Here is a 22,240-nt window from a genome sequence, read left to right as displayed (position 1 = left end):
CCAGTGTGTTAGTTAATTGCGTCAGACAATGCTCATTGTATTTTGTTGATTGCGTTACAGACAGAGGGAAGGGGATTTTGTGTACAATTGCTGGGAAGGTTTGAATACTGTAAATGCATGTGATTGGTTGTTTTTGCAAAACCCTGTGGGTGGTAACCTTGTTGGAAGATGTGTATAAAATGCTTGTGTGTTAAAATAAAGAGGCTGCTTTATACCTTCATGAAGTTTTGGCTCATGTTTGGGGAATAGGATAACTACTCTATTGGGGATTGCTATATCACAATACTCCCCCTGAGTATAAGCTCTTGTAAGAGCTTGTTCATGGTTCCTGCTCTCTGGATGTAGGAGAGGTTCACCCACTGGAAGCTGAAGCCCGGTCTTGGGTCCAGCGTGGGTGGAGGACGGTGAGACCCCAACCAAGCTGCAGCGGTTCGTGGGGTTTGCAGTGCGTACGGTGTCAAGTGGAGTGCTTGGAGTCCTCGGAAAGCACTAGGAGCATCTATCGACGGAGGTACCCGGTCGGGGTGCCAGGAGATCCGTTACATGGCTCATATAATAATCATGGATCCATCTACTGCGCAGCACTGTGGTACTGTGCTCCAGCAGGGCATACAGGCCCTTGCACAATGGTGGAGGGTTAACGCTAGGATACTGGTAGAACCCAACAGCTGTGAGTAGAGTCCTGTCTTAAGCCTATGCTCCCTGCTGAAGTAAGGATTGCGATGAAAACAAGAGAGTAGACCTGTCTAATGTTGCATCAGATGATGCGTTGGACTCGCCTCCAATCAGTAGATGGGATGGTTGCCATTTGTGAAGTGTGTCAAGCAGGTTGAGAAGGATTAAGTGATTAGGAGCACCGGGGGCATAGACATTCAGTTGGCAGTAGAATTTCTCCTCAATAATCTGCCCCGCCGGGTCAGCATGCACCTCATGTGTGGTGTCGGTTAGATGTTTATGAAACCTCTTTTTTATTCTCAGAATAAGAGGCCTCAATGCAATGGATTGTGGACCATCTAAAATCCCATGGATTGAAAGATGAAAAACAGCATGGGTTTACTTCAGGGAGATCATGTCAAACTAATCTTATAGATTTTTTTGATTGGGTGACTAAAATAATAGATGGAGGAGGTGCAGTAGACATCGCTTATCTAGACTTTAGTAAGGCTTTTGATACTGTCCCACATAGAAGGCTTATCAATAAAGTGCAGTCATTGGGCTTGGACTCCCATATTGTTGAATGGATTAGGCAGTGGCTGAGGGACAGGCAACAGAGGGTTGTAGTCAATGGAGTATATTTAGACCAAGGTCTTGTTACCAGTGGGGTACTTCAGGGATCTGTTCTGGGACCCATATTGTTTAATATCTTTATCAGTGAAATTGCAGAAGGCCTCGATGGTAAGGTGGGTCTTTTTGCTGACGACACAAAGATTTGTAACAGGGTTGATGTTCCTGGAGGGATACACCAAATGGAAAAGGACTTAGGAAAACTAGAGGAATGGTCAAAAATCTGGCAACTAAAATTTAATGTTGATAAGTGCAAGATAATGCACCTGGGGCGTAAAAACCCAAGAGCAGAATATACAATCAGTGATACAGTCCTAACCTCAGTATCTGAGGAAAGGGATTTAGGGATCATTATTTCAGAAGACTTAAAGGTAGGCAGACCATGTCATAGAGCAGCAGGAGATGCTAGCAGAATGCTTGGGTGTATAGGGAGAGGCATTACCAGTAGAAAGAGGGAGGTGCTCATGCCGCTCTACAGAGCACTAGTGAGACCTCATCTGGAGTATTGTGCTCAGTACTGGAGGCCATATCTCCAGAAGGATATAGATACTTTGGAGAGAGTTCAGAGAAGAGCTACTAAACTAGTACATGGATTGCAGGATAAAACTTACCAGGAAAGATTAAAGGACCTTAACATGTATAGCTTGGAAGAGAGACGAGACAGAGGGGAGATGAGAGAAACTGCTAAATACATAAAGGGAATCAACAAGGTAAAAGAGGAGAGAAGATTTAAAAGAAGAAAAACTGCTACAAGAGGACATAGTTTTAAATTAGAGGGACAAAGGTTTAAAAGTAATATCAGGAAGTATTACTTTACTGAGAGAGTAGTGGATGCATGGAATAGCCTTCCTGCAGAAGTGGTAGCTGCAAATACAGTGGAGGAGTTTAAGCATGCATGGGATAGGCATAGAGCCATCCTTCATATAAGATAGGGCCAGGGCTATCCATAGTATTTAGTATATTGGGCAGACTAGATGGGCCAAATGGTTCTTATCTGCCGACACATTCTATGTTTCTATGTTTCATTCCACACTATTTCTGCTCCGCAGGGGAGGGTCCTTATCTTTTAGCCAATTCATGCTAACTGTGAAGCAAGACGCCACTGTGAGCTCAGCCAGTGACGTGAGAGGATGCATCTGCCGTGTCTCTGACTGTCACCAATTACAGACACAAGCCAGCCATAAGCTGCAGGGATGGTGTAGGGATATATTTAGTTAGGTAGATTGTCACCAGCAATGTCCCTATCCAACTGCTTTATTAGATGCATAGCTGTGATTCACCTGATTAAAATGATTTGTTGATCCGAGGCTCCATTCTAGAGTTATGATACTTTTTCCTAATATGCAAATTAGGCTTTTTGGTGCAATAAGGGCATCACCATTTCTCTTCTTGCACCCAAGCTTCACTCATTTTTCTGGCCAGCCTCTCCCTGCCTGCTTTATTTTACAGGGCCGGGGAGTAGCAAAAGCAGCGAGGGAGGGGCTGGTCACATAAAGGAGCGGCATTTGGGTGCAACAAGAGCATTGGTGACACTCATTGCACCAAAGACCTAGAGCTAAGGAGCTAAGCTTGGGTTAGGTCTGGCACATTTTGTGCCTGCTCCCATAGCATCAGCGACATCACCAGTTCCCGAGCTGACCACCAAAAAAAAAGAAGTATGGCAGTTTTTCTCTACAGTGCTGGCTGACAAAACCACTGATGAATACGGTGAATATAAGCCGTGGGCGTTTAAACCCAAACCTAGGCACTACGGCTTTATTGCAGCACATGAAGCAGCATCACCAGATCCCGTGGGAAAATAGAAATAGTCAGCAATCAGAGCAAAACTGTCCTCCTTCTCCTGGCCTTCTTTTTGGCAGCCAGGCCGTATCCACAACCAGTACAGTGTTTTTTTTTATTGTCATCATCAGTTTCTGCTTCTCCCATTCAGAGTCTGCTCCTGCCCTGTGAGTGACCTGAGAAGATCTGTCAGACTTGCGACACGTGAGCCTATCTGACAGATTGCTTTGTTGTGTTGTTGAACAGGATCCCACCTCCTCACAGGTTCTGCTCATTTGTTAGTTAGTGATGCTATTTATCTCAGCCTCTCACTATAGCCCTTGCGGTTTATAGTTTTCTTCAGGAGTTTTCTGCTGGTGCTTGGTGGATCTCCTGCTCCCAGTCCCTCTTGAGATAAGTCCTCTTTTTCTTCCCTATTGTTGTAGCCCTCAGGAAGACACTGGTTCCTTCATCTCGTGCAAGGAACCGGTTGTACTCCCTAGCTGAGGGTTTGTTTCAGTTGCAGCAGGGCTTAGGTTCCAGTGCATGAACACTTCTACCATTGGGATTTGTTCATGTTGGTAGCAGTCAGGGAAAGGCTTAGGATTTGTCAGGTGGTGACCATTCCCTGTTCTTTAGCTGTGGGGGCCTAGCCTGCTGTTTTGTTACCTGTTAGTTGTGTTTGGTTTTCTTTCCTTCCCTCACCTTCCGTGACATTATAAACCGCCAATACCATAATTTTTTTTTCATTGCTTTGTGCAAAATAGATGCTGTTGATTCTCTGGTTGATGGCATGCAAGGATTGTCTTTGGAGGTTGCTGACCTCCGCAATTCGGTTGCACTGTGTCAGAGATCTCTGGCGTATGGCGCCTCGGGTGCGAACCAGGTCAGCCTTGAACCTAAATCCTTTTCAAGTTGGACGGCTCTGCTCCAGAAGGCAGGAAAATCGCCACTTTAGACTCCTTCCTCCGTGGATATAGGGAAGAAATAAGGCCACAGAAAGCAGCAGAGCCTCCACTCATTCGCCTCTGTCAGAGACCAAAGGATAGCCACAATAGTGAAGCACCATCACATTAACGGAATAAATAGTATTTATTATACTCACAAAGGTGACTAGAATACAAGCAGTATATAATTTCCAATTGCATTCACCCGACCCGGGTTTCGGTCCGAAAAGCTTTGTCAGGGGCATCTGATCCGCCCATTCCAGGGCGGTCTATTTAAATCACAGGAGGGCGTATACTCCACCTCTCAAATCCACAATAAATATATTAAAAATTACAAATAAATCCAATACATACATAAAACAAGTTATTCCACATTACATCATAAGCCATGAGAATAATATAAGATCATAATGTTGTACTAAAAACTCTGTAATGATTTTTCATTCATATATAAATCCACTCCCATAAAACATCACAGCCAATCATAGACCGCTAACCCACAGGTCCCACCCCCTTTCATTCACAACATTGGTTACATCACAGACCACATGACCCTTCCCAGCCAATCAACCCTCCTTTTCATCCTACTCTCGAAGGTCCTAGAGAGCGAACTCCTGAATTCATACGAGGCATGGTTTAAGGTCAAAATCAACATTCATACCTCTCGATTGTAGTGTGTCCAACCTGTAAATCCACTCAACCTCTTTTTGGTTGATATGTTTGATATTATTTCCTCCTCGCCAATGCGGCTTGACAAGTTCGACGCCTACAAATTGCAAACCCCCGGGATCCTTATTTTGCGCTATCTTAACCGCCTCCGGACCGCCTAACGCAGGATCGCGTTCCGGAGGCGGCTGTCTCAGGCAGAGTCACGCATCTACGCGTCATCTCGCAAGACGCGAGATTTCCTGTGAACGCGCGCACACAGGCACTGCAGGTAAGCGAGTGGATCTACAGCCTGCCAGCGGCGATCGTTCGCTGGCAGGCTGTAGATGCGATTTTTTATTTTTTTTTAACCCCTAACAGGTATATTAGACGCTGTTTTGATAACAGCATCTAATATACCTGCTACCTGGTCCTCTGGTGGTCCCTTTTGCTTGGATCGACCACCAGAGGACACAGGCAGCTCTGTAATAAGTAGCACCAAGCACCACACTACACTACACCCCCCCCTGTCACTTATTAACCCCTGATCACCCCATATAGACTCCCTGATCACCCACCTGTCATTGATCACCCCCCTGTAAGGCTCCATTCAGACGTCCGTATGTGTTTTACGGATCCACGGATCCATGGATCGGAGCCGCAAAACACATACGGACGTCTGAATGGAGCCTTACAGGGGGGTGATCAATGACGGGGGGTGATCACCCCATATAGACTCCCTGATCACCCCCTGTCATTGATCACCCACCTGTAAGGCTCCATTCAGACATTTTTTTGGCACAAGTTAGCGGAAATAGATTTTTTATTTTTTTAGTTTTTTCTTACAAAGTCTCATATTCCACTAACTTGTGTCAAAAAATAAAATCTCACATGAACTCACCATACCCCTCACGGAATCCAAATGCGTAAAAATTTGTAGACATTTATATTCCAGACTTCTTCTCACGCTTTAGGGCCCCTAAACTGCCAGGGCAGTATAAATACCCCACATGTGACCCCATTTTGGAAAGAAGACACCCCAAGGTATTCCGTGAGGGGCATGGCGAGTTCCTAGAATAATTTTTTTTTGGCACAAGTTAGCGGAAAATTATTTTATAAGAGAAAAAAAAAAAAAAATCATTTTCCGCTAACTTGTGCCCAAAAAATCTTCTATGAACTCGCCATGCCCCTCATTGAATACCTTGGGGTGTCTTCTTTCCAAAATGGGGTCACATGTGGGGTATTTATACTGCCCTGGCATTTTAGGGGCCCTAAAGCATGAGAAGAAGTCTGGGATCCAAATGTCTAAAAATGCCCTCCTAAAAGGAATTTGGGCCCCTTTGCGCATCTAGGCTGCAAAAAAGTGTCACGCATGTGGTATCGCCGTACTCAGTAGAAGTTGGGCAATGTGTTTTGGGGTGTCTTTTTACATATACCCATGCTGGGTGAGAGAAATATCTCTCTATAATGACAACTCTGTATAAAAAAAAATGGGAAAAGTTGACTTTTAGAGAAATATTTCTCTCAACCAGCATGGATATATGTAAAAATACACCCCAAAACACATTGCCCTACTTCTTCCGAGTACGGCGATACCAGATGTGTGACACTTTTTTGCAGCCTAGGTGGGCAAAGGGGCCCACATTCCAAAGAGCACCTTTAGGATTTCACAGGGTATTTTTAACACATATAAATTTCAAACTAATTCTCACGCATTAGGGCCCCTAAAATGCCAGGACAGTATAACTACCCCACAAGTGACCCCATTTTGGAAAGAAGACACCCCAAGGTATTCCGTGAGGGGCATGGCGAGTTCCTAGAATTTTTTATTTTTTGTCACAAGTTAGCGGAAAATTAAGATTTTTTATTTTTTTTCTTGCAAAGTCTCATATTCCACTAACTTGTGACAAAAAATAAAAACTTCCATGAACTCACTATGCCCATCACGAAATACCTTGGGGTGTCTTCTTTCCAAAATGGGGTCACTTGTGGGGTAGTTATACTGCCCTGGCATTTTAGGGGCCCTAATGCGTGAGAAGTAGTTTGAAATCAAAATGTGTAAAAAATGTCCTGTGAAATCCTAAATGTGCTGTTTGGAATTTTGGCCCCTTTGCGCACCTAGGTTGCAAAAAAGTGTCACACATGTGGTATTGCCGTACTCAGGAGAAGTAGGGCAATGTGGTTTGGGGTGTCTTTTTACATATACCCATGCTGGGTGAGAGAAATATCTCTCTAAAAGACAACCTTTCACATTCTTTTATACAAAGTTGTCATTTGACAGAGATATTTATCTCACCCAGCATGGGCATGTGTAAAAAGACACCCCAAAACACATTGCCCAACTTCTCCTGAGTACGGCGATACCAGATGTGTGACACTTTTTTGCAGCCTAGGTGGGTTCACAGGGCATTTTTTACACATTTTGATTTCAAACTACTTCTCACGCAGTAGGGCCCCTAAAATGCCAGGGCAGTATAACTACCCCACAAGTGACCCCATTTTGGAAAGAAGACACCCCAAGGTATTTTGTGATGGGCATAGTGAGTTCATGGAAGTTTTCATTTTTTGTCACAAGTTAGTGGAAAATGAGACTTTGTAAGGAAAAAAATATAAATAAAAAAAAATCATCATTTTCCGCTAACTTGTGACAAAAAATAAAAAGTTCTATGAACTCACTATGCCCATCAGCGAATACCTTAGGGTGTCTACTTTCCGAAATGGGGTCATTTGTGGGGGTTTTCTACTGTCTGGGCACTGTAGAACCTCAGGAAACATGACAGGTGCTCAGAAAGTCAGAGCTGCTTCAAAAAGCAGAAATTCACATTTTTGTACCATAGTTTGTAAACGCTATAACTTTTACCCAAACCTTTTTTTTAACCAAACCTTTTTTTTTATCAAAGACATGTAGAACAATAAATTTAGAGAAAAATTTATATAGAAATGTCGTTTTTTTTAAAAAAATTTACAACTGAAAGTGAAAATGTTTTGCTATATTTCGATTAATAACAAAAAAAGTAAAAATGTCAGCAGCAATGAAATACCACCAAATGAAAGCTCTATTAGTGAGAAGAAAAGGAGGTAAAATTCATTTGGGTGGTAAGTTGCCTGACCGAGCAATAAACCGTGAAATTAGTGTAGTGCAGAATTGTAAAAAGTGGTCTGGTCATTAAGGGTGTTTAAGTTAGGGGAGCTGAGGTGGTTAAAGTGCGTAGAAACACTATAAGTTTCCAGCCCCTTTTTAATATTCCTAACATGTTCTTGGATCCTCCCCTTAAGTTTCCTTAGAGTTCGACCCACATATTGGAGGCCACAAGGGCACTCCAACATGTACACAATCCCCATACTATCGCAGGACATAGACCCTTTAACCTTACAATCTAAATCTTTCTGATTAGAATGCACACTAAGTGTCTGCCTCCTTCTATTGTCTTTCGTCCTATTCCTACAAGGTAAACAAAAGCTACACCAGGTAAACTTGTTTCCAGCTCTCTGAGGTTTTTGATGAACAAAACTATGGACTAATTTGGTGTGCAAATTAGTGGCTTTCCTCAAAATCATCTGTGGCTGTTCCGGAATTTCCAGTCCAAGCACAGGATCGTTCTTCAGGACACTTTTTCTTGATCACATTCTTAATCATGCCGGCATGTGCATTAAATTGGGTGATAAAAGAGAACTGAGGGTCTCTATTCTGTGTCTGGGCTTTTCAGGATCTACTGCTCGACTCCCCTGTTCCTCTATTTCTTTCTCACACCTATCTAAATCTTCCTTACTATAACCTTTCTCCAAAAAACGTCCCTTAATGACTTCACTCTGTGTTCTAAAATCTTAAATTTTTGAACAATTCCGAAAAATCCTTTTTATTTGTCCCTTCCCTTACTCGGAGTGGAATGATCCTGCACTCCGTAGTCAGTTCTGTCAGGGGCTGTCTGAGAAACTAAAAGACGCCCTTGCGTTTCATGAAAACCCTGATTCATTGGAGACGGCCATGTCCCTAGCTGTAGGGATTGATAGACGGCTCAGGGAGAGGTGCAAGGTTCCCCTCAGAAACATGAGCCTATGCAGTTAGGTCAGGTCTCTTCTTAACCTGGTTATAGGAACTCTAGAGTGCAGAAAAGACTGTGATTTTTCTGTAGTAAAGAAGGACATTTCATTAATGTGTGTCCTTTTATTAAGCCTCAAAGTGGTAATGAAAAAAGGGGGGTTGTTTCAAAGGGAAAATTAGTTCCCTTACTCTTTGTAGTGTGAATGGGGAGTCAGAACAGGTATATTTGTATTCTACCTGCAGTACCCGTTTTCTCCTGCCTGCCATGGTGGCGCTAGACTCTGAAAATATTGAGTTAGAAGTATTTGTTGACATTGGCGCAGGGGTTAATCTTATTGATTATCAATTTGTTCAGAGTTATGGTTTTATAACTAACACATTAAACAAAGAGATTTCAGTGTTTGCTATAGATTCCGCTCCTCTCTCGCAAAAATGTCTAACTCATATTGTGCAGGATATTCATTTGAGGGTGGGTGATTCTCATGTTGAATCCATTTCTTGTTTTGTTCTGAAGGGTTTGCCTGCTCCTCTGGTTCTGGGTTTACCATGGTTGATCAAATATAACCCTTCCATTGGTTGGCAAACTAGACAAATCAGTAATTGGAGTAATTTTTGTATAGACAACTGTCTCAGCGCATCTTATTTCCGTGGTATCCACTAAGGTGTTACCTCCATTTCTACATGATTTTTCAGACGTATTCTCGGAGGGTGGATATCAGGAGTTGCCCCCCCACCGAGAGTATGATTGTCCGATCAATCTTATTCCCAAAGCTAAATTGCCAAAATCTCGGTTATATAATCTTTCCCAACCCAAAAGAATAGCTATGCGAGAGTATATTGCAGAGAGTTTGATAAAAGGTCATATTAGACCATCTAAATCCCCTATGGCAGCGGGCTTCTTTTTTGTAAAGAAAAAAGACGGGTCCCTTAGACCGTGTTTAGATTTCCGGGAACTGAATCTCGTTACTGTCCGTGACCCTTATCCCCTTCCCTTGATTCCGGATCTATTTGATCAGATTAGGTGTTTTCTAAATTGGATTTAAGAGGGGCTTATAATCTGATCAGAATCAAGGAAGAGGATGAATGGAAGACTGCCTTCAATACCCCTGAGGGTCACTTCAAAAACTTGGTTATGCCCTTTGGTTTGACTAATGCCCCGGCAGTCTTCCAGCACTTTATCAATGACATTTTTCATCATTTGGTGGGGAGGTTCGTTGTTATTTACCTCGATGACATACTAATTTACTCACCCGATATGGAGACTCATCAGGATCATTTAAGACGAGTATTATCAATCCTTCGGGAGAATAAATTGTATGCTAAGTTGGAGAAATGTGTGTTTGCTGTCCAGGAGCTGCAGTCTCCGGGTTACTTACTTTCTGTCTCAGGTTTTCACATGGAACCCTAAAAGGTCTGTGCAGTACTGGAATGGAACCAGCCAGAGAATCAGAAAGCTCTGATGCAGTTTTTGGAATTTACTAATTATTACAGAAAGTTCCTCCTGAATTATTCCACGGTTGTCAAACCTTTTACTGATATGACTGGGCATTACAGGCTTTTTCCACCATAAAGGAATGTTTTGCTTCCGCTCCCATTCTGACAACCCGATGTGTCTCAACCCTTCATTGTGGAGGTTGACGCGTCAGAAGTAGGTGTAAGAGCAGTTTTGTCGCAGGGTCCCTCCCCTCTCCTTTCAAATGGCACCCGTGTGCTTTTTTCTTGAAGAAACTCTCTGCTGCTGAAATAAATTATGATGTTGGGAATAGAGAGTTGCTGGCCATCAAATTGGCCTTTGAGGAATGGCCTCATTGGCTAGAAGGAGCTACCCATCCGATTACGGTAATTACTGACCATAAGAATCTGGCTTACCTGCAATCAGCAAAGCGTCTGAACCCTAGGCAGGCCAGATGGTCATTGTTTTTTACCAGATTTAATTTTGTGGTCACTTATCGTCCTGGGATCAAAAACGTCAAAGCAGATGCTTTGTCACACAGTTTTCCGGGGGGGGGGGGGGGGGGATTCGGAGGATTCCGCTCCTATTTTGGCTGATGGGGTTGTGGTATCCGCTCTTTATCCTGAGCTGGAGGCGGAGGTGTTGGGGGCTCAAGGTGAGGCACCTGATTCCTGTCCTCCAGGGAAGTTGTTTGTTTTTTCAGAACTGTGACACAAGGTGTTCAAGGAACATCATGATACTGTCCTTGCGGGACACCCTGGGGGTAGATCCACAGTGGATCTTATTTCCCGGAGATTCTGGTGGCTAGGTTTGCGTAAATGTGTTGGGAGCTATATAGCAGCTTGTGAGACCTGTGCACGCACTAAGGTGGCTCACACTCAGCCATTAGGATCTCTTCTTCCTTTGTCCATTCCATCTCGTCCTTGGACGCATTTGTCCATGGACTTCATCACTGATTTTGGTGGTGGTAGACCGCTTCAGTAAAATGGCTCACTTTGTACAATTATCAGGTTTGCCCAATGCTAAAACTCAGGTGTTTATTGATAACATCGTGAAATTACACGGCATTCCCTCTGATGTGGTGTCTGATGGGGGGAGGCAATTTGTTTCCAGTTTTAGAAGTCGTTTTGTACTCGTCTGGGTATTCAGTTGTCTTTCTCTTCGGCTTTCCATCCTCAGTCGAATGGACAAACTGAGCGCACTAACCAGAACCTGGAGACTTATTCGAGGTGTTTTGTCGCTGAAAATCAGGAAGAGTGGTCCTCGTTTTTGTCCTTGGCTGAGTTTGCCTTGAATAACCGTAGACAGGAGTCAACTGATAAGTCACCATTTTTTGGCGCATATGGGTTTCACCCTCAGTTTGGTACCTTTTCTGGGACTGAAGCTTCTGGTATACCTGAAGAGGAGAAATTCTCTTCTTCGTTGTCTTCTATTTGGCGGAAGATTCAATTTAATTTTAGAAAAATGAGCGGAATATATAAATGTATGGCTGACAAGAGACGTATGACTGGTCCAGACCTGTGTGTGGGGGATTTGGTGTGGTTGTCCACTAAGAACATTAAGTTGAAGGTACCCTCTTGGAAGTTGGGCCCAAGATTTATTGGTCCTTACAAAATCTTGGCCATTGTTAATCTGGTTGCGTTTCGTCTGGAACTTCCGCAGGTCTGGAAGATCCATAATGTGTTTCACAGATCCTTGTTGAAGAAGTATGTTGAACCTGTTGAACCATCTCCTTTGCCTCCTGTTTTGATAGATGGTAATTTGGAGTTTCAGATCTCCAGAATACTCAACTGGCGTGTTCTTCGGGGCTCCCTTCAGTATCTTGTGCATTGGAGGGGATACGGTCCTGAGGAAAGGATGTGGGTATCGGCTTTGGATGTGAATGCTAGCCGCCTTGTGAAGGCCTTTTCACAGGGCACACCCGGATAAAGTTGTAACTGGGTGCCCGGAGGTCACCCGTAGAGGGGGGTACTGTCATGCCCTGCCCTGTGAGTGACCTGAGAAGATCTGTCAGACTTGCGGCACGTGAGCCTATCTGACAGATTGCTTTGTTTTGGTGTTGGGCAGGATCCCTCCTCCTAACATGTTCTGCACATTTGTTAGTTAGTGATGCTATTTATCTCAGCCTCTCACTATAGCCCTTTCGGTTTATCGTTTTCTTCAGGAGTTCTCTGCTGGTGCTTGGTGGATCTCCTGCTCCCAGTCCGTCTTGAGATAAGTCCTCTTTTTCTTCCCTTTTGTTGTATTTTCTGGCTAGGCCTCAGGAAGACACTGGTTCCTTCATCTCGCGCAAGGAACCGGTTGTCTTATCGCCTGCTCCCTAGCCTAGGGTTTGTTTCAGTTGCAGCAGGTATTAGGTTCCAGTACATGAACACTTCTACCATTGGGATTTGCTCATGTGGTTAGCAGACAGGGAAAGGCTAAGGGTTTGTCAGGTGGGGACCTTTCCCTGTTCCTTAGCTGTGGGGCCTAGCCTGGTGTTTTGTTACCTGTTAAGTTGTGTTTGGTTTGCTTTCCTTCCCTCACCTTCCATGACAGCTCCATCTTCAGCATCGGTTACGAAATGTGTGGCCAGGCAAAAACTCTATGTACCCAGCAATCTGATGGTGTGCAAGCTTAACTCCCATCTGGCCTAGTTACTGGCACTGCAGTTGCTGCCATACCACTTAGTAGATTCTGCTTTTAATAAACTGATGGTGTGCGCTCAACCTCAATAAAAGATCCTAGTCGCCATTATTACTCCAAAATAGCCATTCCTGCCTTGTAATCTAATGGGGCGGAGAACGTGGGCCACTCCTTGCAATTGTCACTCTGGAGATGAGTGCATGCCACTGGCAACAGCTGTTATGGGCAGAGACAGTACATGTCTTACAGCCCACTGGGTCAATGTTTTGCGTGGCAGCGATGTGACAGCAACAAGGCCTGGTCCTACTGACACCTTCAAGTTTGTGCCGGTCTTGTTCCTACAACAGGCACTTATCCACCTCCTCCACGTCCTCCTTAATAGAAATCTTCCCATTCCCAACAGAAGAAACACACAGGATCGCTTCCACTCTTCCTTCCTCCTATCATGTATGCCATGCTGTTAGAATTGATGAACCTGGGTGAGAGAAGCCACAAAGCTGATTTTTTGCTAAAGTGCTTCAAGGGATATATCTATCTCCCTGCCAACTGCAACTGGGCGTGTCCATGCATTTCAGACATTCTTATGTAGCTAAGAATGCCACATTTGTTTGCCACCCTGAAGCAGTCAAAGACCCACACGGACAAAGTCTTGTGGAGGAGAATGTGGAAGATGATGTTGAGGAGCCTTCACTGGAGGAGGAGTCAGTCGGGAAGGTGGTTGAGGTTGAGGCTGATGAGGACTATAATGACACCAGCCATAATGGCCATTCACTGCTGTGGAGAGCAGAGCCAGAAATAATTGGGTCCTCGGGCACGTTGCTGAGCATGGCAAGCTGTGTGCTTGCTTGCTTACGTACTGACAGGCGTATCATTAGCATCAAGCAAATTGATGATTACTGGATAGCCATGCTTTTATACCTTTGTTATCAAAATGGGGGAATGTTTTCCTGTTGCCAGAAAGTAGGCAAAACTGCTGTTTTACCAGGGTACACTGTGTACACAGCTTTCCGCTAGAAGAGTCCTGCCATCCACCTGTCTGACCAGGAGGCCCCTCTCCACCCTCCTCTGAGTGACCGACCTCCCATTGTTTCTACAACAACAAGTAGCAGAAGCCACAGTAGCACCAGAAGCAGCCAATTCAGTTTGATAAAATAATCCAGCAGTTATTTCATGTGCCGCACCAGGCTGGTGCCAATCAGTAAACGGATATGTACCGCCTGAACAACCAGGTTCAGTCCTACCTGGAATGTGCCCTTTCTCTGTCACATACCTCGTTTCCTGAACCCATGGACTTCTGGATAGCCAGATTGGTACTGTTTCCAGAACTAGCCCAATTTGCTCTTGCTGGAATTGAATTAATCTGCCATTGCTGATGATGGTTATTTATTGTCAGCCTGATCGCACTGGTGCTGCTCTCTGCCTGTCATCATGTTCCATACTGTATGGCTGCTGCCAATGCAACTTTTACTCCCTCTACTGCCATTACCTAAACAGCCACACATTTACTGCCTTGCCACTACTACTACCCCTACAAAGCAGCACATCTACTGCCTTGCCACTACTACTAGCCCTGCACGGCAGCCCATCTACTGCCTTGCCACTACTACTACCCCTGCACGGCAGCCCATCTACTGCCTTGCCACTACTACTACCCCTGCACGGCAGCACATCTACTGCCTTGCCACTACTACTAGCCCTGCACGGCAGCACATCTACTGCCTTGTCTGTTCTATGCTGTGCTGCTACTGCGGTCTCTATTATTGCTACACTGTTACCTCTACACAGCTTATTCCTTCCGCATCCATACTGTACTGCTGCTGCTCCCAGAAGTGAACAAGCCCGTTTCTTCTGACTATTAACACTTGTATGTGTATAGTTACAGGCAGGCATCTGCCCTGTCAAAGCTGTATTACAGTTACGTGACATTATCCTCTCTGTTGGTTCCCTGTCTCGATGACATCACGTTGGCATCTGAGACACGGCAAGGCTCTGCCCTGTCGACACAACATCATCAATGACCTTGCCTCTGAGGGCGGTGTAGACGTGATATCATCATTGATGCTGTGTCTTAGGGCGGGTTTTTTCCAGCAGGGTTTCAAGCAGGCTGGGATTTGTGATGTTCAAACTGGGAGGGGAAAAAAAGGCAGAGACCTGATGCTACAGCATGAGCCTTGTGCTGGAATCAGAGAAGCACCTAGCCCTTCTGCTGCCTGAGGCAAAAATTGAAATGGCACCCCCCCCCCGTGTCAAATTCTCTTCCTAACCCCTCCCCCCTATTTTATATTGATGACCTATCCTCGATTGTTTGAAGAGACCACAGCACTCATACAAGCACTGCCTTCTCTTCACTGTTTACCTGCTCGCCGTTGCAGTGAGGAGAAGGCAGCGCTCGTACGAGGGCTGTGGTCTCTTCAAACAGCTGATCAGTGGGGGGCATCTGATATTGATGATCTACCCTGAAGATAAGCGGACAACCCCTTTAAAGACTTTAAAAACTTGGAAAACATTACATACAGCACTACAAAACATACAGGGTAATACAGCGCCACATACCTCTTACATCCAGTGATGTCTCCTCTGATGTAGATGTTCTCTTTCCTCATCTTCTCCTTTTAGACCAGACCGCCATGGTGACTTCTTTCAGCCATCTCTTCTCTCTGCAGAGTCTGATAAGCAGACAATTTTGTACTTTTCCATCATCCTCCCACCTTCTGAACACCTCATCCTGCCACATCCAATACTGTGCCCGCCGTGCTCCCCAATACTATACTGTAGAAACAGTCCCCCTGAAAATACTAGGACCACACAGATAGTTTCCCCCTTCAATAATTATTGGCACGCAGTGCCCTAGGAATAATAATTTCTCCATATAATGTGTGCCAGTAGAAAAAAAGCCCCCTAATGTGTGCCAGTACAAGAAATGTGTGCCAGTACAAAAATCCCCTCTTTTAGTGCCCCGAGTAGAATGAATGTCCCTATAGTGGCTTTCCTTATAACGTGTGACAGTCCCAAAAATGTCCCCTTATGTGTGACAGTACAAAAATTCCCCTTTTTAGCTACCCCAATGTCCCCATAGTGCTCCCTCCAGTTACAAAATAATGACTCCCCCTCCCACCGTAGTGGCCCAACAGCATGCTGCCAAATAAAAATAATAAATCAAATACTTACCTCCGTGCGACTGTCGTTAAACGGTGCAGGTTATGGACCTCAATGATGATGACGTAATTGCGCCACCTGTGTCGGCCTCTGTGCCCTGCCGCAGCATTCAACTGTATTATCTCCGTGAGAATGGTAATGCAGTTACATATGCAGAGATGAGAACTTCCACAATGGAAGCTCTCATTGCCCATGGTTCTGCCGCTGCCCCCCATTTGTCCCGTCCTGGTGCCGTCTGATGCAATCGCCTCTCGTTGGTGGTGCACCTCTGGCTGGGATGTAAAGGCAGGGTGCAGGTCACAGATTGCAGTTAACGCTTGAGGAGTCAAAACAAGCCTAGCACTAATTGGTTGAGTTTCGAGTAACCAGCAGTAGGCCTAAATTTAAGACCATTGCAGTTCTCTTGTCCCAGGCAACAACTAGTGAGCTCTTGTGACCGACTATCCCCGTTCCCTGATTCTTTTGCTCTCATTATTGTAAGGCAAGCTGATCAGAGAGTGGAGAGGCAGCCATGCGCGTCAACTTACTAAGCAGAGCAGTGATGCAAAGCAAAGTCAGGTGACTGTGACAATGCTCCAACCAATGGATTCTCTGGTGGACCAATCTGGTACTGTTAGTCTGGCCTGCCATTCCTAAGTTTCAATCCTACATGCCTATATGGCAGTGGTTATGATTTTGGAATTGCATCTTTTTTCTTGTACCCTGCCAACATAATAAGTCAAAAAAATATTCGTTGTTCATAAATATTGAGTTAAAAAAATAATTCAAGTTTCTTATGAAAGTGTACCTTTAAACATGGGTGATTTTCAGATGATATTCCCTTTTAAGAAATCTCAGGCTTTGTGTTCCTCTAACACCTCAGTGGTTTCCCATCCTTGGTGGAGAGGAGACTTGGAGTAGTTGTTCTCCTTACGTCACCTGACTGATATAAGATGGGGGTCTTCATGTTAGATTCCCTCTATTGTAATTCCCTCATAAGGTATTTAGATCTCCACCAGATGTCCCATCTAAATTCATCAATGTCTGAGTCTCTTCCATCTGCTGAAAGTCGATTTAGCTAAGGAACGTGTGAAACCAAGTCTCTGGATGGAACAGCAGCTCCAGGCCTGGGATTTCTATGTGAGGTGATTGGATTAGTTTGGGTTTGGCAGAAAGTTGTTGAGGAGCAGAACATTGTTATTTAGACCCCGATCACTAAACCTAGAAGTGAAGGAGCTGAGAGAAGAGTCTTGTCTATAGACAGATCTACAGGAGGCCACGTATTCAGTCACTGTGTGCTTGTGTCTCCACAGATGGATCCAAGAGGAGAAATTCCCCTGAGAGATGTCCCCGTTGTCTGTATTCAAAAGAGGAGCAGCTCCCAGAGAACCATCAGGTAGATGGAGCTGAGCCCTATACACATCTATATAGGGGTGTCCTGCAGTCATAGAGGGGTCATAGATTGTGGGGGTCTCTTATGTGGATCTGTTAGATTTCCCACCTGTCTGCTGTATTGTCCTGAATTGTTACAGATGACAAATAAGGGGAAAGATGCGCCTATTATTAAAGTGGAGGATGAAGAAGAGCGGATGATGGGCGATCCCCCGTGTAACAGTTGGGTTGACGAGGACATTCCAGTCCATGTGACCACAGGTATGGAGTAATGAATGGAGGAAGTGAATATGGGAGGTTTTCTAAGGGGAGGCTCCATCTTAGAGCTGCATTGAGGCTAGCACAGTCTGCTCCATATGCAGTGGGTTCTGGCTGTGTTTTACAGCTGACATCTGCTAATAGCTGCCAGGGTTGGAGATCATTTCAATCACAGCCTTGACAGCATTTAAGCAGTTGTATGTCTCCCATTTGATCCACCACCCCCAATGCGATCTCAGGATGCCAAGCAGTTGTCATGGAAGTTGGGGACCTAGTGAAGGCCTCCAGATCAGCCATTTTAGTACTTTCGTCAGAGGGTCGAACTTTACAGAAAGGATCTTTAGGCCCTTGAATGGTTTGCATGGCTTCCCACTCCAGAAGGACTGGAGTCGAACAGAGGTAGAACAAGAATATGTGCAACAAGCTCAATGGTTAGAACAATCTTACGAGAGGCAATAGACTTAATGGTTACAGTGTCACATAAAGCAACTAGCATATGGTTCCAGTCTCAAATTCAAAGTAACAAATTCTAGGATCCATGTTTAGAATGTGTGTCTTTGCCCCAGATCAGGTCAACTCATTAAACCCACAGTTGGTCAGCCTCTTACTCTCCCCTGGCTTGTGGTCCATCCAGCTGGCTAGAGCTTCCTCAAGGCAGTAACCATGAAGATGGCAGCAGGTTGGTAGATTTTATTCACAGACTGGTCTTCTCTATAGGCCTTGACGTCAATGTCTCTGTGATTCTCAACTGTTTCTTTGCCCTACCTAAGCCCTGAGGTGACGCACCTTTATAGCAAGTGCAACTCACATCCACTCCTAGCTGACCACATGCAGGAATCAACAGCATCCCAGGGCTGTGGGACTCTTTCTCCTGCATCAGACGCCTGACTACAGTACGTGGTACTCCCTGCTTTTCTATTTATTCCCTCTGGTAACATGTAACTTGCATGGGGACTCCAGCAGTGTGGCCTCTATTCTGACCTCTGCCCAGCCTTTTCAGTGTTACCAGGCAGTTAACCCTTCACTGCCACTGATAGATCAATTAAGGCGATATACAACATAAACTGTGTGTTTTCTACTGTGCAGTAATCAGTAATGCAATCATCTGTGGAGCCCGTCAACACCCTTCCCAGGATGTTTGTTTTGTTGGCCACCTCACCTCCTAAACAAATTGGAATAAAAAGTGATAAAAAATGCATATACACCCCCAAACGGTACCAATAATAACTACAGCTCACCCTGCAAAATTACAAGCCCGCACAAAAAAAATCAAAATGTTTTTTATTTTGCAAAAGTAGTAAAATGTGTTATTTCTAACACACCATAAAAACAAAACCTATGTAACAATAGTTTAATTGAACTTTTTCCCCATTCCACACCACACACATTGTTTACACGTGTTTCAATATTGTATTGAATATTAAATGGTGCCACTTAAAAATACAATTTGTCCAGCAAAAACAAAAAACAAAAGTCTTCATCCAGTTATGTCGACAAACCATTAGAAAAATTATGGGAAATATGTCTATATTAGGCATATTTCTGGCCCAGAATTTACAAAAATGGGCGTGTTGTGGGCAGGGAAAGGGGACGGGCAGGCAAGGGAGCTGGCATGGATCTGCCGGAGGCCGTCACCTCTACATGACTTCGGCGGATCCTCTGCCGGCGCAGGGCCTTATTAAGAACGGCGTCTAAAATGCCAGTCTTAATAAATGACCCCCTATGTCTCTTGATAGATGGAGATAAAAATAAAAAATAAAAAATTTGGCTGTGCCTGGAAGGGGTTAACACTCAATAATTAAAATATATGTCACGGTCAGGTGCTAGTTCATGTATTGCGTCACACATTTTCCAAAAAATTTTAAGTGGCCACAAATAATCTCCCCTAGGGGGACAAAAATCTAAATTATGTGTAATAAAGTTTAATAGAAAAGCCTGGATTTTTTTTTTCCATCACCCTCACATCATCTAAAAAAATCATAAAAAATGAGTCAATAAAATACATGTACCCCAAAATGATACTAATAAAACTATAATTAATCAATGAAGAAACAAATCCTCATGGGGCTAAAAAACAACAACAACAACAACAACAACAAAAAAATAATATTTTCACCCAGACATGTTTTTATTGTGCAAAAGTTGGAAGACCTAAAAAAAATGATTTTTGCCTCCACCTCAAAAATAATACAAGCGATGAACTAAATGTACCTCAAAAGGTAGAGTGTAACTCATTCTACAAAAAAAAGACCCATACAACTACATTGATGGAAAATAAAAAATTAAGGCAAAGGAATGGTACAAACAAATCCTCGATGCAAAAAATTTGCATTGAGGATTTTTTGGGTGTCGAGTTCAAGTCATCGTTTCAGCCCCTCGATAGGTCTGATCTAAGATATTACGTTGTCATGCTGTGACCCCACAGAATTCCCACCACTAGAAGAGAGCGCTGCAGGAGTAGATAAGTACTGGTACCACCAGTAGGGACGTATGCCACAACAAAAATAGTGGGTGATACCACTGGGAGCAGTGAGGAGACAATAGGTGTGCACAGTATGTTTCATTGATTGTTACACTTGATGTAGGTGCTAGCAAATGTTCCTTTTGTGAATCAAGCATGAGCTAGCCCCCGGAGGAGCTCCCACAGTCAACCCAATTGTTTGTGATTCTACACTGGTAGGTTCCGCGGATAGGAGGCGCTGTGCAATGGATCCCAGGTGGCTCACAATAACCACGATCAAGCTTCTCCCAACTTCTCTGGCTGACCACTCTTCCCCTCTTTCTATAGACTTCCCTCAATGAGCGGACACTCTGCCTTGGTCTCCATCTCACCTACCCTTTTATTATTTCCTATTAGTATAGATGTGTTTATCTCAGGCAGGTTACTGTAGATTTCCTAACCACATTTGATGGAAGTTTCTTAATGGCCTCAACTACTTTTTCTGTGTGAAAATATTTTCTGACGTTGGTTCTGGTCTCGCCCCCCTGTTGTCCTAATACCAATACCCAATTCTTGTGGTGAACCTTATTTATGCCTTTAGCATACCTAAACATTTCAATCAAATACCCCCTTTCCATTCTTTCCTCAAGGCTAAGACATAAGGTTAATTGAAGCTAGGAAATCATCTTGGGCAGCACCAGATCACCCATGAGGAGATTGGGTAATCGGCACAGGCATGGATTATCGGGCAGCACATGTTTGGTTTTGATGGGACAAATGTGTTGGCAGAGGACAGGCCAGGACTTTGTCCTTAACACATGTTAAAGTGTAATACAAAGATTTGTATGCTTGTAGTCACACATACAGGTTTTGGTGCAAAAGCCAGAAGTGAATTCTAAGAAATGTGGGTCATGATGGCAGCAGGAGAGAACATGGTCCATCTAGACTTCCCTTAGGATATATTCTGGCAGGTGTAGAAGACACATTGAATAGTCGTCCTAGCCGGGGTCAGAAACAGAGTGGTCAAACATAAGAACCACAGTATCCAGTTGCAATGTCGGGAGCAAGCCAAGTAACAACCAAGAAACACAAAAAGTACAGAAATGTAAGAGCAGCAGAATGGTCACTAACTGGTCCAAGGGCAAACACAGTGGCAAGCAAAGAGAACAGGAAGCGTAATCGGGTAAACAAGCCAGCTCAGAAGCACAAGAATACTCTGTATAAGCACAGGGAGTAGCACGTGCAATACCTGGCAAAAAGAAGTCCAGAAGTAGGATGTTAGTAGAGCACAGATCTGACTAAGTCTCCTCCCTGCTTCTCTGCTCCAGAACATATAAACTCATCAGGCTACAACCTTTCGTACCTGACTTCTGGAGCAGAGACTGTTACACATACCTTACCTACCAATCCTTTTAAACAGGTATACTTTACATAGAGGCACACTCTACCTAGAACCATATTCTATGGTCACTTAGTATAAGGCCCAGAACCAGGGGCAGATTGGCCATAGACCCTTTAAGGAAATTTCCCGGTGGGCCGATGCCCAAGCTCTCCTCTCTGCTGCTCACCGGGTACATAATGAGCTCTCAACAGTAAATAATGCTGTGAGAATCAGGTCCTCATGTACCTGGCCAGCGACCACACATGTCCTCCTGAATTCAACTACTGTGTCCCGCACCTCACCTCCTAAGCCCCGTGCTCCATAGACAACTGGAGGAGGATGAGGACAGAAGATGGCCGCTATTGACCTCCACAGACGGACAGCTTTTGGGGCAGTATGTTGTGCTACACTGTGTTATTTGGTTCTGCTGGGATGGTATTTTGTGCTATGGTATTGTTGACACCGCCTACTTGCCTTGCCCCGTCTTCTGTTAATTTGGACCTGCCTACAAAATGGGGCCACCTTAAGTACCCTTGTGGTCACCACTTGTTACATACCTCTCTTATGGAGGCACACCACTAACAACAAAACTCTGATATCTATCTACCTTTTACCAACTGCAAATCCACTGAACTATCTAGGGATTGAAGGAGTTGTCCCACAATAAGAATTTGTCCCTGTACTTGGCTTCCTTTGGTTCCTTTGGCAGTCTCATAGAATTGAATGGACTGGTAGCGGGTACGTTTGACTGCCACTCCAAGGACTCCAGCAGATAGGGGATACGTTCGTATGGTGGGACAACCAATTTAATCCAGATTTTTAAGAACTTTATATGGAACTATCTTGAAGGCTTCGTGGATAGGTGATATCCATGGCATCA

General features: G+C 44.3%; 2 protein-coding genes across 3 annotated transcripts in view; both read left to right on the top strand.

The window, feature by feature from the left end:
* The window catches only part of LOC122935208 (zinc finger protein 397-like), a 1,371,324-nt gene that overhangs the window by 362,973 nt on the left and 986,111 nt on the right, over positions 1-22,240 (top strand). The window lies entirely within an intron of this gene.
* Positions 1-22,240, top strand: part of LOC122933855 (oocyte zinc finger protein XlCOF8.4-like) — a 36,017-nt gene that overhangs the window by 10,844 nt on the left and 2,933 nt on the right. The window contains exons 5-6 of one of the 2 annotated variants that reach the window (XM_044288936.1): positions 17,203-17,285; positions 17,422-17,542. The exons of the other annotated variant lie outside the window; for it this stretch is intronic. Coding sequence (XP_044144871.1) covers positions 17,203-17,285; positions 17,422-17,542 — 204 coding nt within the window. The remainder of the gene's footprint in view (positions 1-17,202; positions 17,286-17,421; positions 17,543-22,240) is intronic. 2 annotated transcript variants of the gene reach the window in all.

Source organism: Bufo gargarizans, chromosome 4 (genome assembly GCF_014858855.1).
Source record: "Bufo gargarizans isolate SCDJY-AF-19 chromosome 4, ASM1485885v1, whole genome shotgun sequence".
Classification (NCBI taxonomy): Eukaryota; Metazoa; Chordata; class Amphibia; order Anura; family Bufonidae; genus Bufo; species Bufo gargarizans.
Note: the sequence above shows the minus strand (reverse complement) of the source record. Positions and strands in the feature narration are given on the sequence as shown.